Raw genomic sequence first — 16,280 nt, 5'->3', positions numbered from 1 at the left:
TCAAAAAAAAAAAAAAAAAAAAAATAGTAATGCCTTGGAGGGTAAATGCTACTATTCCTGGATTTATCTCTTAGGCTAGAGGTATTTAAAATTATACATGTATGGAAATTTTTTATTAAATAACATATTACGGAACACAGAACATTTTAAGGTAAAATCTCTGCATTTTTAGAGTTTATGGTCTGTGATACAGCTTGATATTAATCACACAGATGTAAAACTAAAACTGTTATAAATGCCCTAAAGAAGTGCCAGTTACTATGAGTAACCATAATGGGAGACTTTGCTCTAGCAAGTGACAGTTGAGCTGAGACCTGAATGGTAAGTAAGACTTAACTACAGCAGGAAAAATGAGAATAAAAAGTGATGCTGGGGTCTAGTGGAAAAGACTGGATAGATTGATAGGAATCAGGCCAGTCAAGTTCTTATATGCCTGTGAAGGAATTTGTCTATCCTAAGAAAAATGGGATGCCATTGAAGAATTTAAGTAAGGGGTGACGTGTTTAGATCTGTGTTTTGAAAATCACTCTGAGCCGAGCACGGTGGCTCACACCTGTAATCCCAGCACTTTGGGAGGCTGAGGCAGGCGGATCACATGGTCAGGGGTTCGAGACCAGCCTGACCAACATGGTGAAACCTGGTCTCTACTTAAAAATACAAAAATTAACCGGGTGTGGTGGTGCACACCTGTAATCCCAGCTACTTGGGAGGCTGAGGCAGGATAATTGCTTGAACCTGGGAGTTGGAGGTTGCGGTGAGCTGAGAACACGCTATTGCACTCCAGCCTGGGCGACAGAGTGAGACTCTGTCTCAAAAAAATAAAAGAATCACTCTGGCTGTATTTAGACAAGTGATTGAATCAGGAGTAGAGTATTCTGGTGTTATATTTCTGTATGATAACTAGCTGAACATTTATAAATAATGATGCCTTATAACTTTCATAACATTTCCAGATACAGTTATACATTGCTTACCAGCAGGAATACATTCTGAAAAATGCATAGTTAGGGAATTTCATCATTGTGTGAATATTACAGAGTGTACTTATACAAACCTAGATGGTGTAGCCTACTACACACCTAGGCTATATGGTATAGCCTACTGCTCCTAGACTGCAAACCTGGATAGTATGTTACTATACTAACTATCATAGGCATTTGTAAGACAATGGTAAGTATGTGTGTATCTAAACATAGAAAAGGTAATGTGTTACACTACAGGACTATGAGGTCACCAGGTGATAGGAATTTTTCAGCTCCATTATCCTTCCTTCCTCCTTCCCTCCCTCCTTTCCTTCCTTCCTTCCCTCACTGCAACCTCTGACTCCCGGGTTCAAGCAATTCTTTCTCAGCCTTTTGAGTATCTGGGACTACAGGCACATGCCACCATGCTCAGCTAATTTTTGTATTTTTTTAGTATAGACAGGGTTTCACCATGTTAACCAGGCAGGTCTCAAACTCCTGACCTTAAGTGATCCATCCACCTGCCTCGGCCTCCCAAAGTGCTAGGATTACAGGTGTAAGCCACCATGCCCAGCCATTATAATCTTCTGGGAACACCATCTTGTATGCAGTCCCACCTTGAGTGAAATGTCATTATGTGGCACATGATTATACAGAAGCTCCAAAGTGCCTTTTTTTTTTTTTTTTTTTTTGCTTTTTGAGACAGAGTCTTGCTCTGTCACCTAGGCTGGAATGCAATGGCACAATCTCAGCTCACTGCAATCTCCGCCTCCTGGGTCCAAGCAATTCTGCCTCAGCCTCCCAAGTAGCTGGGATTATGGACACACACTACCATGCCTGGCTAATTTTTATATTTTTAGTAGAGACAGCGTTTCACCATGTTGGCCAGGCTGGTCTCAAACTCCTGACCTCAGGTGATCCACCTGCCTCGGCCTCCCAAAGTGCTGAGATTACAGGCATGAGCCACTGTGCCTGGCCTGAAGTTCATTTTTTATTTCCATAATGGAATAATCCCTTTTCTTCTGCCCTTCTATTTAGCTAGTAGTGAAATTCTGTCATTCATTTAATGTTTTGAATGCCTATTATGTGTCAGTCCCCAAATGTCTACTTGAAGAAGGGGCTGGCTTAAGAGCCAAGAAAAGTTCTTGCCTTCACTCCTGTTTCATGGAGAATACTTAGTTTCTGTTTGGCACATGGTGCTCAGTAGATGTTGAGTTGAACAAGACCTCTTTTTAACAGTATCCATTGCCCCCTCCACCCTACTTCCTTTTTTTTTTTTTTGGTAGTTTTCTATTTCTCTTCTTTTTTTTCTTCTTTTTTTTTTTGCATTTGTAATGTTTTATTTGTTCACAGAAAGATATAAAACAACTATGGAAAGGTTCATGTTGGTTAGACTTGGGCGATGGGAACTTGAACTTTATAATAGCCTTTGCCTTTTGAGCATGATATATTTCATACAAAATCAATACAACAGCAATGACAACAGCAGCAACAACAAAACAAAGCAAAAATCCAGAGCTACTTAATCAGACAGCTTTTTTCCTTCTGAGTCTCTTAGACACCAAATGAGAGAAGCTCAGTAGTCAAAGAATCCCAGGTGGTTTTCTGACTAAGGTCATTTGTGAAAGCCCTTTTTGCTTTTTTTTTTTTAAATTATTATTATTGACTTTTTAAATTGCATTTTAGGTTTTGGTTTCTCTTCTTTTTCTTTGGTAGTTGTCCATTCTAGTCACTCAAGGCCCAGCTTAAGCCCTTCCTTCAGCACTCCTCCAAACAATAAGTATGTTTACACTCTGGTTTATGGGACAGATACCTTCTAATGTTAGCTTTCTATGTCCATGTCTGGCTGTTCTGTAAAACTAGAGATTTGAGACTGAAGACCATCTTCCCAATGCCTTCCAGAGGCCCTACCTTTTATACCCAGTAAATACAGTCACTAAAAGTTTGCTGATATCTTTAAATCTACATTGGATCCTGTCTTTGTTTTTTGAGATGACATCTTGCTCTGTCAACCAGGCTGGAGTGCAGTGGTGCAGTCTCGGCTCACCGCAACCTCCACCTCCCAGGTCAAGTGATTCTCCTGCGTCAGCGTCCCAAGTAGCTGGGATTACAGGCATGCACCATCATCACACCCATCTAATTTTTATATTTTTGGTAGAGATGGGGGTTTAACCATGTTGGCCAGGCTGGTCTCAAGCTCCTGACCTCAAGTGATCTGCCTGCCTCAGCCTCCCAAAATGCTGGGATTACAGGCGTGAGCCACCACATGCAGCCAAGGATCATGTATTGCTTTGTCTGTTGACTTGGTTGTTCTAGAGGGAAATTTAGGTATACATGGTATATAGTTCTGGGATTGTGGGAGGGCTTCAGTTTGAACTTTGTATTTTCAGAGGCAGTGGGAACTTTTTAAGTTTCCATGGTCATGTAAAAGATATTTTAAGTAAGTTAATCTGTTAGTGGCATCTATGAGAATTTAACTGGAGGAAAAAACTGTTAAATAAGAGATTTCATATAACATATATAAGGTGATTAATAGTAGAAAATGAGCAGACAGGCCAGGCGCAGTGGCACTTTGGGAGGCTGAGGCAGGTGGATCACCTGAGGTCAGGAGTTTGAGACCAACCTGACCAACATGATGAAACCCTGTCTCTACTAAAAATACAAAAATTAGCTGGGTGTGATGGTGCGTGCCTGTAATCCCAGCTACTACGGAGGCTGAGGCATGAGAATCACTTGAACCCAGGAGACGGAAGTTGCAGTGAGCCTAGATCCCACCATTGCACTCCAGCCTGGGCAATGAGAGTGAAACGCTGTCTCAAACAAAATACTATGAAAGAAGAACCAGATAAGCTAGTAAGTCATTGGATGCAGACAGAAAATCTATTGAGACTTTTTGACTTACAGTGGGGTTATGTCCCAATAAACTCTGTAATTTGAAGATATCATTAAGTCAAAAATGCATTTGGGCCAGGTGCAGTGATTTACATCTGTAATTCCAGCAATTTGGGATGCCGAGGTGGGAGGATTGCTTGAGGTCAGGAGTCTACGACCAGCACCAGCCTGGGCAACATAGCAAGTCGCTACAAAAAAAAAAAAAAAAAAAAAAAAAAAAGGCATGGTGGCTCACACCTGTAATCCCAGCACTTTAGGAGGCTGAGGTCAGGAGTTCAAGACTAGCCTGACCAATATGAGAAAACCAGTTTTGGCTAAAAATACAAAATTAGCCAGGTGTGGTGGCACATGCCTGTAATCCCAGCTACTCAGGAAGCCGAGACAGGAGAATCTCTTGAACATGGGAGGCAGAAGTTATGGTGAGCTGAGATCGTGCCATTGCACTCCAGCCTGGGCAACAAGAGTGAAACTCTTGTCTCAAAAAAAATTTTTTTTAAAGAAAATGCATTTAATATAGCTCACCACCGAACATCACAGCTTAGCCTAGACTACCTTAATGTGCTCAGCACACTTACATTAGGCTACAGTTGGGCAATATCATCTGGTAGCAGAGTACACTGTTGAAAATCAGTTGTTTACTCTCATGATTTCATGGCTGCCTAGAAGCTGCAGCTCACTGCTTCTGCCCAGCATCAAGAGAGATTGTGATACAGCTTTCCACTGAACGCGTATAGCCACCATAGGTAAGTCAAGGACCAGATGTATTTTCAAACTTCTGTCTGGTATTCAGAAGGCCCTTCCTTTAATTCTCTGGGCAAAACAGGACTCAGTTGATGCCCAGCTAATATATTACTTTGAAAAGCCTTCCCCAGGGCTGGGCACGGTGACTTGGGCCTGTAGCCCCAGCACTTTGGGAGGCTGAGGCGGGCAAATCACCTGAGGATGGTAGTTCGAGACTAGCCTAACCGACATGGAGAAACCACGTCTCTACTAAAAATACAAAATCAGCCGGGCATGGTGGCTGAGGCAGAGAATCGCTTGAACCTGGGAGGCAGAGGTTGCAGTGAGCCAAAATCGTGCCATTGCACTCCAGCCTGGGCAACAAAGAGTGAAACTCCATCGCAAAAAAATAAATAAAAAATTAAAAAGCCTTCACCAAACCTCTCACCCACAGAATTAATTCTGAAATCTTTTGGGCTCCGCAATGTTGATCATATACTTAGCATAGCCCTTATTAACTTGTATGCCCTGATTATGCCTTCATTAAGTGTAAAGATTAAAAACCTGGATGGCCAGAACAGTGGTAATGATAAAAATAAATAAGAAAATTCAAAGAAGGATATATTTCTGAGGAAAAGTTATTTGGTTTTAGATTATTTAACACTTGGAATGTTACATGCCTGCCTATATGGCATAGGGTTAAGGCTTGGTGTATTTTTTTCCCTTGCCTTCACTCTAGTATTTCATGGGTCCTCAGGTAATACCTAATATATACCTGTTTCACATGGACCAGCCCAGGTATCATAAAGCTTACAACAGCATATGGTAAGGAGAAACAACAGTAGTTTAGTTATTATAAAAATGTGCTATGTATTCAGACAGAACTGAGTTCCCATCTTGTTTTGTTATTGTTTTACCTGGTAATGGTGTGACTTTTCTGAGTTTGTTTTTTCATCAGTAAAATGAATATAATAATGCTACTTCAAGATTTCTTAGGGGCTTGGGTGTTAAATGAGATTAAGTATCTAGCATGTGAATGGTGATTGTGATGTATATAAATATGTAAAGAATGCTTCATCTATCCCTCCCAAAAGTAATTTGTTTTGTTTTGTTTTGTTTTGTTTTTAGACAGTTTCAGGCTGGGCGTGGTGGCCATGCCTATAATCCCAGCACTTTGGGAGGCTGAGGCGGGTGGATCACAAGGTCAGGAGATAAAGACCATCCTGGCTAAAATAGCGAAACCCTGTCTCTAAAAGTTAAAAAAAAAAAAAAAAAAAAAAGAGTTTCACTCTTGTTGCCCAAGCTTCAGTGTACTCGCTCACTGCAATCTCCACCTCCCAGGTTCAAGTGATTCTCCTGCTTCAGTCTCCCAAGTAGCTGGGATTACAGGCATGCACCACCGTGCCCAGGTAATTTTTGTATTTTAGTAGAGACAGGGTTTTACCATGTTGGCCAGGCTAATCTCGAACTCCTGACCTCAGGTGATATGCACCCCCTGGCTTCCCAAAGTGCTGTGATTACAGGCATGAGCCACTGTGTCTGGCCCCAAAAGTCAAATTTTTGACAGTGCTTTTACCCCACCTTGACAAATTGAAAAACATTTTGTTCTTAATAAATGTCATAAACAAATGTATCTAAAATTTTTATTTAAATGTGTTTTTAAGCAAAAAAAATTTAAGGTGGGAAAACATGTTTTTACCTGGAAATTGAGGAGTTGCTGGCTTGTGTTTGAAAGAAAGGTGGAAACACTGATTACCATCTCTGCTAAGTTTAGTAGAGAAGTCTAAAGAAGAGCATAAACTTTTTGTGTCTTTCTTGGAGAATTCTGAATTCAGTTTTTTGCAACCACATATTATCAGATGACTCCAACCTTATGTGGACTGGAGGAGGAAAATTTTGCTAATAGAGGTCACTAAGTCAGTAGCTGTTTAGGCAGTGAGAGATTCATCCTACTCCTGTAACATCGTGTGTCCCTACTATCCTGCACTCTCCCCTCTACTCCCAAGTAGCTCACTCTCCATTAAAACTATTGGAGGAAAATGAATGTATATTTTTAATGGTCAAATATGTATACAATCAATAATTTTCCTTTGTATTGCTTACCTTCTGATATCCTGAAACAAAGAGTTTTACATTAACCATAAGTTAATACTTAGAATAAAACGGCTATGGGTAAATATTTATTCCTTCCTGTATAGGACCTATAAATCCTAAATCATGGCTTTGATCCAGTGACAGGATGAAAGCACATAGTTCCTTCTACAACTCCCTAAGTTAATACCCCACCTTTCATCCACAATCCCTCAAGGACCTTTATTTTTTCTCCAAAGTGTACTGACTGGCAGAGCCCCTTCTTCTCTGGATGCACTTGCATTTCCTGTTGAGATGTCAAGGTCTATACTATGAAGTGGTATTACTGTTGATCTCTACAGAGGGTGGTCTGAATAAAATATATAGATAACTGCTTCTGTTTTGCTTTCTGTAAATATCTGTTCAAATTCTTGGAATTCTCTCCCAGCTCACTTCATGTAGCCTTTCATAAGGGACTTGGTTCTTAATGCTTTTGCCACTTCCTTAGTAGTCTGCTAGAAGGCTTCTGTGGCAGCTTATTTTCACTGCCAATGGCAGGATTTCATTAAAAGGGCAGTAAAACGTAGTATTTAGGAATTCAGGCTCTAGCTTAGAGTCAGAGACCTGGGTTCATATGTCACACCAGCTCCTTGGGCAAATTATTTAACTTCTCTAAGCTTCAGTTTCCTTATCTGCTAAGTGGAGATATAGTATTTACCCTACAGTTGGCTGTGAATATTAAATGATATTATAAATATAAAATGTATTATATATTGCCTTGGACATTGTAAACATTCAGTAAAGCTTGCCTATTATAAAGATCAAAGACTAAAGGAAGCTGGCAGAGGAGGGATGCTAAAAGACAATTTTTTAAGAGATGGGGTCTTGCTATGTTGCCCAGGCTGGTCTCAAACTCTTGGCCTCAACTGATCCTTTGCCTCAACATAATTAAAAAATATGCCTGAAGGTGTTGAAAGGGAAGAGACTATACTGCCATGCAAATTTGTTGAGTGATTACTATGGCCAAGAAATGGGACAATGACTGAGGCATAACCCGTACCTTCAGGAATCTGATAGTCTAGTTTCTCCCTTAGTAAACCTTAAGTAGCCACTATTAATCTCTTCGTGGCAAAAAACAAATAGGTAAAATTCTGAAATAATGCAGATGTGTTAATTTCTCATGATACAATTAGAAAGGACCATTAAAAAAAAATCTTTCTACCCTGTCTTGAGATGGATGAAAATCTGGAAGGCTTTGTAAGTAAAAAGGATCACTGATAGAATATTATTCTAGTACTGTTTCTAGACATTTCTAGAAAAGAAATGTCAGAGAATACTATATATAAAAATAATTTGAATGAAATTATGATGCAGTTGAATTTTTTCCAGCTAATACGATTCTTTTCTAATACACTATTGTTGAAAGCCACTTAAATTCCAACAAAAATGAAATATATGAAGAAATTATGGTATTTATACCATGTCAGGATTAAAAATCAGGTTTTGGAATGGGTGCAATGGCTCATACCTGTAATCCCAGCAGACAGATCACTTGGGGCCAGGAGTTCGAGACCAGCGTGACGAACATGGTGAAAACCCTCTCTACCAAAAACACAAAAACTAGCTGAACATGGTGGCACATGTCTGTAATCTCAGCTACTTAGGAGGCTGAGGCACGAGAATCACCTGAACCCAAGAGGCAGACGCTGCAGTGAGCCAAGATCATGCCACTGCACCCCAGCCTTGGCAACAAAGTGAGACTCTGTTTAAAATAAAAATGGTTTTGGAGGACTCAGTAATAACATGGGAAAATCCTTTCTGATAAATGAAAAAAGCAGGCCTAGGCTGGGCACAGTGGCTCATGCCTGTAATCCCAGCCCTTTGGGAGGCTAATGTGGGAGGATCACAAGGTCAGGAGTTTGAGACCAGCCTGGCCAGTATGGTGAAACCCCATCTCTACTAAAAATACAAAAATTATCTGGGCCTGGTGGTGCACACCTGTAGTCCCAGCTACTTGGAGGCTGAGGCAGGAGAATCACTTGAACCTGGGAGGTGGAGGTTGCAGTGAGCTAAGATGGCACCACTACACTCCAGCCTGAGCAACAAAGCAAGCCTCTCAAAAAACAGGAAAAAAAAAAAAAAAAAAAAAAGAAAGAAAAGAAAAGAAAGAAAAAGAAAAAAGCAGGCCTAGATATAGAATGGTTCTAATTTTGTTAGAAAAGCATACAGAAGGAAACCAATAGTTGGAAGGTGAGTTTACAAGTAAATTTATTTTCTTCTTGAAATGCTTTTGAATAAAATAAACATTTCAACAAAATGCTTCAGGCTCTTAAAATACTTGAAGCTCATGGTGCATTAGGTTTCAACTTAACATAGGTCACATTAAAAATCTGTTTAGGTGGTTCACCACAAAACAGATAAGAACACAAAACAAAAAGTAACTGAAAGGAGAGAAAGTTTCAAGATTAACTTAACTTATATTGTTGTAGTATATAAATTATTATGTATCCATGACAGCAAGGACTGACTAGAGCTCAGTAAATGACATGCATATATCTAATTCTGGCATATTACGAAATCATACCTTGACAATAGGTATAAACTTGAGAAGGATCACCTGTTACGTCCATTGACAGTGAGTTGTATGATTCCCGAGAATGTTTTTCCATCACCTCTGCTGTATGACTGGATAAAGATGATGATGCAGACAATCCCAGTCTAACATCTCTTCCTTTTTTACCGCAGAGTGAACAATCTACTGGTGTGGCACTAGGTCCCCGAGGCAGCTGAACTTCATCTCTGTTGTAGTTTCTGACAGCTCCACTGTGATGAACAGAGCGTTCTCTTTGCCAGATATAATGGGTTGGTGCAATGGCCATAACCTATAATGGAAAGCTTACTTTTAGAATTTTAGTAAGTTTCAAAATTTACTAAAATTGAGCTCAAAAATTATAACTCAAAAAATGTCTCTAAAGTGAAGTTAAAAATACAAATTGCTGATTTAAAAACAGAACATTTTCAGATAAGGCAATATTACTAGAAAGTGACTCATTGCTTGGATCTTTAACACAATAATTGACAAAGTAAATTATTTTAAACATGAAATAGGACTGAAGCAACCTTCCAGGTTGTCAGGGTATTTATTTTTAAATTCTGAACATTCTAAGTTTGGGAAACATAATACAGTTTGTAATTCTTAACTTTGGAATGTATTGGGTTAAAAAAAATCAGATGAGGTTCCCAGCTATGTGTGTTATGCTAATCTTTTTTTTTTTTTTTTTTTTTTTTTGAGACGGAGTTTCACTCTTGTTACCCAGGCTGGAGTGCAATGGTGCGATCTCGGCTCACCGCAACCTCCGCCTCCTGGGCTCAGGCAATTCTCCTGCCTCAGCCTCCTGAGTAGCTGGGATTACAGGCACGGGCCACCATGCCCAGCTAATCTTTTGTATTTTTAGTAGAGACGGGATTTCACCATGTTGACCAGGTTGGTCTCGATCTCTCGACCTTGTGATCCACCCGCCTCGGCCTCCCAAAGTGCTGGGATTACAGGCTTGAGCCACCGCGCCCGGCCTATGCTAATCTTAAAATGTTTGCAATTATGGAAAGAGATATGGTAAGGCCAGGAGCAGTGGCTCATGCCTGTAATCCCAGCACTTTGGGAGGCCGAGGTGGGTGGATCACGAGGTCAAGAGATCAAGACCATCCTGGCCAACACAGTGAAATCCTGTCTCTACTAAAAATACAAAAAATTTAGCCGGGTGTGGTGGCACACACCTGTGGTACCCACTACTCAGAAGGCTGAGGCAGAAGAATCGCTTCAACCCAGGAGGCGGAGGTTGCAGTGAGCCAAGATTACGCCACTGCACTCCAGCCTGGTGACAGAGCATGACTCCATAGGTAAGTTATTTAATCTTTCTGTTTCTCAGCTTTGTCATCTTTAGTATGGAGATAGTAAGTGTCTATTTTAGAGGGTTGTTGGGGAGGATCAGAGGAGGCATTATTTATAAAGCCTCACTATCTGCCAGTCTTTGTTCTATAAAGTTTATTAAATAAAACATGGGTTTTAGAGTCAGGGTACACTTAGTTTCTTACCCTGGCACTGCCACATGCTAGCTGTATGAAACTGGACAAGTTATTTAACCTTCCTGGGGCTCAATTTCTTCATCTCTAAAATGGGCATACCATCTACTTCACAGGATTATTCTGAGGACTAGATGATTTGTAAAATCATCACATAGTAAGCATCTGGCAAATGACAGCCATTTAAGAAGTCAAGCTAGGGAACTGTATGTATGTGCCAACCTCATTGCTAACCATTCTAAGCAAAAATCTTTAGTTACAGTAATCAATGACCCAAAGTAAATGAGAACTGTAACATGTGAGAGCTAGGCAGAGCCTTATTAATTGCCTAGACCAGTGATTTTCATGTTTAGAGAGTCTGGGTGCAATGACCCACTCCTGTAATTGCCATCACACCCAGCTAATTTTTGTATTTTTAGTAGAGATGGAGTTTTGCTATGTTGACCAGGCTGGTCTCCAACTCCTGCTGACCTCAAGTGATCCACCCACCTCAGCCTCCCAAAGTGGTGGGATTACAGGTGTGAGCCACTGTACCTGGCCAAAAACTGTTTTTTTGCAACAAGTGCATCAGTCTTTCCACAAACTAACCCAGCTAGAAAAATACACAACCACTTGTGTATTTACTTTTTAACATGTCTACATATATTTTATATACACATAACCGTATAATTAGAATTTACTGTGATAAGTGAATTAAAAATAAAACTGTACCAGGGTCAAGAGAGCTAGATTTTCATCTTAATTCTGTTATTCTGGTGGGCGCAGTGGCTGACGGCTGTAATCTTAGCACTTTGGGAGGCTGAGGTGGGCAGATCACTGGAGTCAGGATTTTTGAGACCAGCCTGGCCAACATAGTAAAGCTCCATCTGTACTAAAAATAGAAAATTAGCTGGGCATAGTGGTGCATTGTCTGTAATCCCAGCTACTCGGGAGGCTGAGGCAAGAGAATCATTTGAACCTGGGAGGCAGAGGTTGCAGTGGGCTGACATCATGTATTACACTCCAGCCTGGGTGACAACAGCAAAACTCAGTCTCAAAAAAAAAAAAAAAAAAAAAAAAAAATTCATTATTTCTTGGGCAAATTACACAACTTTCTAGGCCATCGGGTGTTTTTTATATGAGAAAATAGATCACTTACAATCCCCCAATGATGTGATTCTATGAAAGGGACTTCTCTGAAACACTAGCAGCAGTTGATCTACCAGAAATATCCCCCTTTCTACTTTATCTTATTCTTTCATCATTTTAATTAATTTATTATTATTTTTTAAAAGATCGGGTTTCATTATGTTGGCCAGGCTGGTCTTGAACTCCTGACCTCATGATCTGCCCGCCTTGGCCTCCCAAAGTGCTGAGATTACAGGCGTGAGTCACAACACCTGGCCCTCTTTCATCATTTTTAGTGATAGGGGGTGCCTTGGGTCAGTGTTCCTAAAATTTGATACTTGGCCCTCTGTTTTTCTGTGTATATACTCTACCTCTGTGATCTCAAGAGGTAGTATAGAACAGGTGTTAAAAGCACTGACTCTGTCAAAACCAACCCAGTCAGCTTCTCCTCTCCCTGGCAGGGAGAGGAATAGGGAGGAGATAGGGATAGACATGAAAAGATTTTTTAAAAAGCACTGACTCTGGAGTCAGATTGCCTAGATTTGAATCCTGGAGTGCTGCTTTACTTATTGTGTGTCCTTGGAGAAGTCATTTAACCTCTCTGTTCCTTAGTTTCTTATCTGGGATTACTTAGCTAGATCTAAGAATTTTAAGAGTTAATATATGGGCCGTACTTGGAACAGTGCCTGGCAAGTTCTTAAAAAGTATTAATATTACTTTAACTTTGAATCTCTTAAATACTCTAAGCTTTAAGCATCATTTATACATAATGACTTTTATCATGCCTGTTGACCATTCATTTAGTTATATCCAGTTATTGCCTTAAATTCATGTCTATATACCAAATTCCTTATCTCCCCAGGGAATCTAGTTTGCTTCTGTAGCCTTCCCTATTTCCATTATGTAATCGATTACTCTTTCTGCTATACAGATTTGAAACTGACAGTTCCCTCTCCCATGTACCCTATATCCAATTGGTAGCCAGGTAATGATAATTATAATTTTGTAACATTTCTAACATCTCTTTCATTTTCTTCAGCGCTGCTATTGATTTCTTCACACACTTGTTTCTAGCTGTAGCAAGTTTAGCAATTTCCAGTACATTCCCTATATTGGGTCTCTTCTGCATACTGGATGAATGATCCAATAATACATTGGATTATTCTGTCCAAACACACTATTATATTATCATTGCTTTCTAAATTCGTAATCTGGAATCAAGTAATAGATAGTGAAGAACTCAGCTATGATGATATTGTGGCATCTTGGCCAGAGTATTAACTGGAATAGAGAAAAACTTCTTGATTAAATTGCTACCCTCCATGATGTATGAAAGGGGCTGTAAGTGTAGTCTAACCCTCTCATTAGATAGACATCCTCCCTAATGTGTGAACCAGTCTAGAAATTAAGCCAACACCAATGTAAATAAATCTCACCTCAAAGAAGCTGATGATAAGATCATCAGGTAAGAAGATAAAATCAGAATAAACAGAGAAATAGTCCACTTTTTTTTTTTTTGAGACGCCCTACATATATTTTCCAATTTAATCACACCCCATCTCTTTCAAAAAAAAGAATGAGGCAGCTGACAAAAAAAAGGGGGGGAAAATTCATTGAACTGGGACCCAAAAGGGAAATTTCAACTAAAAGGGGAAAGCAGACATATCAGTAATAAAATGTAACAGAGTTGATGTGATTAAGGATAGTACCTGGCTCTTAGCTTGTTTGCAGCCAAGATTTAAAAAGAAAAGAGACAAATTACAAAACTCATTATCTGAAAAGAGAGCACATGTTCTTTCTTATGTCAGTACCATATAATGCAAAGAGTACTGAGTTTAAGTATGTTGGGTCTGCTACTTATTAACTTCATGGCCATGGACAAATCACAGTCTTACCTAGCCACAGTTTTTGCATCTGTGAAATGAAGAGAATACGGAGGCTATTTTTTAATTCCCAAGACAAGATATAAATGGATTTTTCTAAACTAATCAATAAGAGAGGCTAGATGTCACAGAAAAAAGAACACTAGGAAGTCATTAGATGTTCTGGCGCCATTTCTATGATTTTGAGTAAATCCCAACCTCCGTGGTCCTCAGTTTCATCAACTGTAAAATGAGAATGCCACCACCCTCGCAGCTATTTGTCTGATAATTTCTAGGAAAATATTCATAATTTATATAGCACTATGCAAATGTAAAGTATTATTAGTGTAAGCTAGTTTGTAGCTACTATCCTAACTTATTTTAGGATATGGGACTAAAGAAATGTTTTGTTTGGCAGTATGCAAGGCTTTCAGTAACAAATTTAAATGCTTATATTTTCAGAAGTCTGTCTTACTACTTCAGGAATGGGAATGGGGTGATATAATACTTCTTTACAATACACTCCCAGGGCACTGAACTTGGTGTGTTATTTATAAAGTAGTTGTCCAGTGAACACTTAACGGTATGAAATCTACTAGGCAAATACCTTTTCTACATGCCAACATGATTCAAATGTAGATGGTTGGAACAGCCAAAAGAACAGCTTCTCTATCTGCCACTGGAGTAAGGGGCAGTGCAAAGTGAGCTCAGTGAAGAATTATTTCATAGTTTATTGTTTCCCTATTTCATGGATAAGAAGGTATGAAAAAGAATTGGAAGTTCCATTCATTTTATCAGTCAACAAATATTTATTGACTGCCTACTACGTGCCAGGTACTGTTCGAGGCACTGGAGATAGAATAAGAACAAAATAAGGCTGGGAGCAGTGGCTCACGCCTGTAATCCCAGTACTTTGAGAAGGCGAGGCGGGCAGATCACTTGAAATCAGGAATTTGAGACCAGCCCAACCACCATGGTGAAAACTCTGTCTCTACAAAATAGCCAGGCATGGTGGCGCATGCCTGTAATCCCAGCTATATTCCCAGCTACTCAGGAAGGTGAGGCAGGAGAATCACTTGAACCTGGGAGGTGGACGTGGCAGTGAACCGAGATGGCACCACTGCAATCCAGCCTAGGTGACAGAATGAAACTCCATCTCAAAAAAAAAAAAAAAAAAAAAAGGGTCAGGCACTGTGGCTCATCACATCTATAATCCCAGAACTTTGTGAGGCCAAGGTGGGAGGATTCTTTGAGCCCAGGAGTTCAAGGTTGCAGTGAGCTATGATTACACATTGCAGCCTGGGTAACAGAATGAGACCCTGTCTCAGGGGAAAAAAAAAATAAAAAAAGCAAAACAAAGACCCTGCTCTCTTGGAATCTGTATTTTAGTGGGAGGAAATTTATTAGCCAGATAAATAAATAAAAAGGAGTCTGTTATATGATGGTTGAGTGCTTTGAGGAAAATTGGAAGTGAGAAAGGGAATACAGAGTAATAGTGGGAGGAACTACTTTAAATTTTAACAGCTTTGAAATTTAATTAAAATACCATACAATTCATCCAACTGAAATGTACAATTCAATGATATTCAGTATATTCAGAGTTCAGCAACAATTACCACAGTTAATTTTGAAACATTTTCATCACTGTATAAATAAAGCAATCACACTCCACTTTTTCCCTTCCCTCAACCCTTAATAACTGCTAATCTATTTCTGTCTCTGAATTTGTCTATTCTGGACATTTCATATAAATAGAATCATACAATATGTCATCCTTTGTGACAAGCTTCTTTTATGTAGCATAACATTGTCAAGGTTATCTGTGTTGTAGCTTGTACCAGGTACTTCATTCCTTTTAATTGTCAAGTAATATTTCATTGTAGGGATATACCTTATTTTGTTTATCCATTCTATCAGCCGATGGACATTTAGTTTCTACTTTGTCTATTATGAATAATGCTATGAATATTCATGCTAAAGTTTTTGTGTGGACATAGTTTTGCTTTTTTCTTTTGGCATATAGCTAGGAGTAGACTTGCTAGGTGATAGAGTAACTCTGTATTTAGCCTTATGAGGAACTCTAGACTGTTATGCAAAGAAACTTCACCATTTTATATTTCCATGAGAGGTGTATGAGGGTTCCAATATCTCCACATCCTCTCCAATATTTTATTTTGTTTATAGCCATCATAGTGGGTGTGAAGTAATATCTCATCATGCTTTTGATTTGTAATCCATGAAATGGCTAATGATGTTGAACATCTTTTCGTGTGTGTGTGTGTTAGCAATCTGTATACCTTCTTTGGACAAATGTCTACTCAGATTCTTTGCCCATTTATTGATTGCCTTTTTATTATTAAGTGGTAAAGCTCTTTATATTTCTAGATACGAGACTCTTATCAAATAGATGACTTGCAAATTTTTTTTTATTTTTTATTTTGTGGGTCATCTCTTCACTTGGTATCCTTTGAAGGACAAAAGGTTTTAATTTTGATGATGTCCACTTTATATTTTCTTTTGTTACTTGTTACTTTTTGTATCATATCTAAGAAATCTAATTCAAGGTCACGAAGACTTACTCCTATGT

General features: G+C 39.2%; 1 protein-coding gene across 1 annotated transcript in view; it reads right to left on the bottom strand.

Moving 5' to 3' along the window:
- The window catches only part of SPDYA (speedy/RINGO cell cycle regulator family member A), a 39,672-nt gene that overhangs the window by 1,511 nt on the left and 21,881 nt on the right, over window positions 1–16,280 (bottom strand). Inside the window, exon 5 of the mRNA XM_003941524.3 lies at window positions 9,229–9,526. Within this exon, the coding sequence (XP_003941573.1) occupies window positions 9,229–9,526 (298 nt within the window). The remainder of the gene's footprint in view (window positions 1–9,228; window positions 9,527–16,280) is intronic.

The sequence above is a fragment of the Saimiri boliviensis genome, chromosome 1 (genome assembly GCF_048565385.1).
Source record: "Saimiri boliviensis isolate mSaiBol1 chromosome 1, mSaiBol1.pri, whole genome shotgun sequence".
Classification (NCBI taxonomy): domain Eukaryota; kingdom Metazoa; phylum Chordata; class Mammalia; order Primates; family Cebidae; genus Saimiri; species Saimiri boliviensis.
Note: the sequence above shows the minus strand (reverse complement) of the source record. Positions and strands in the feature narration are given on the sequence as shown.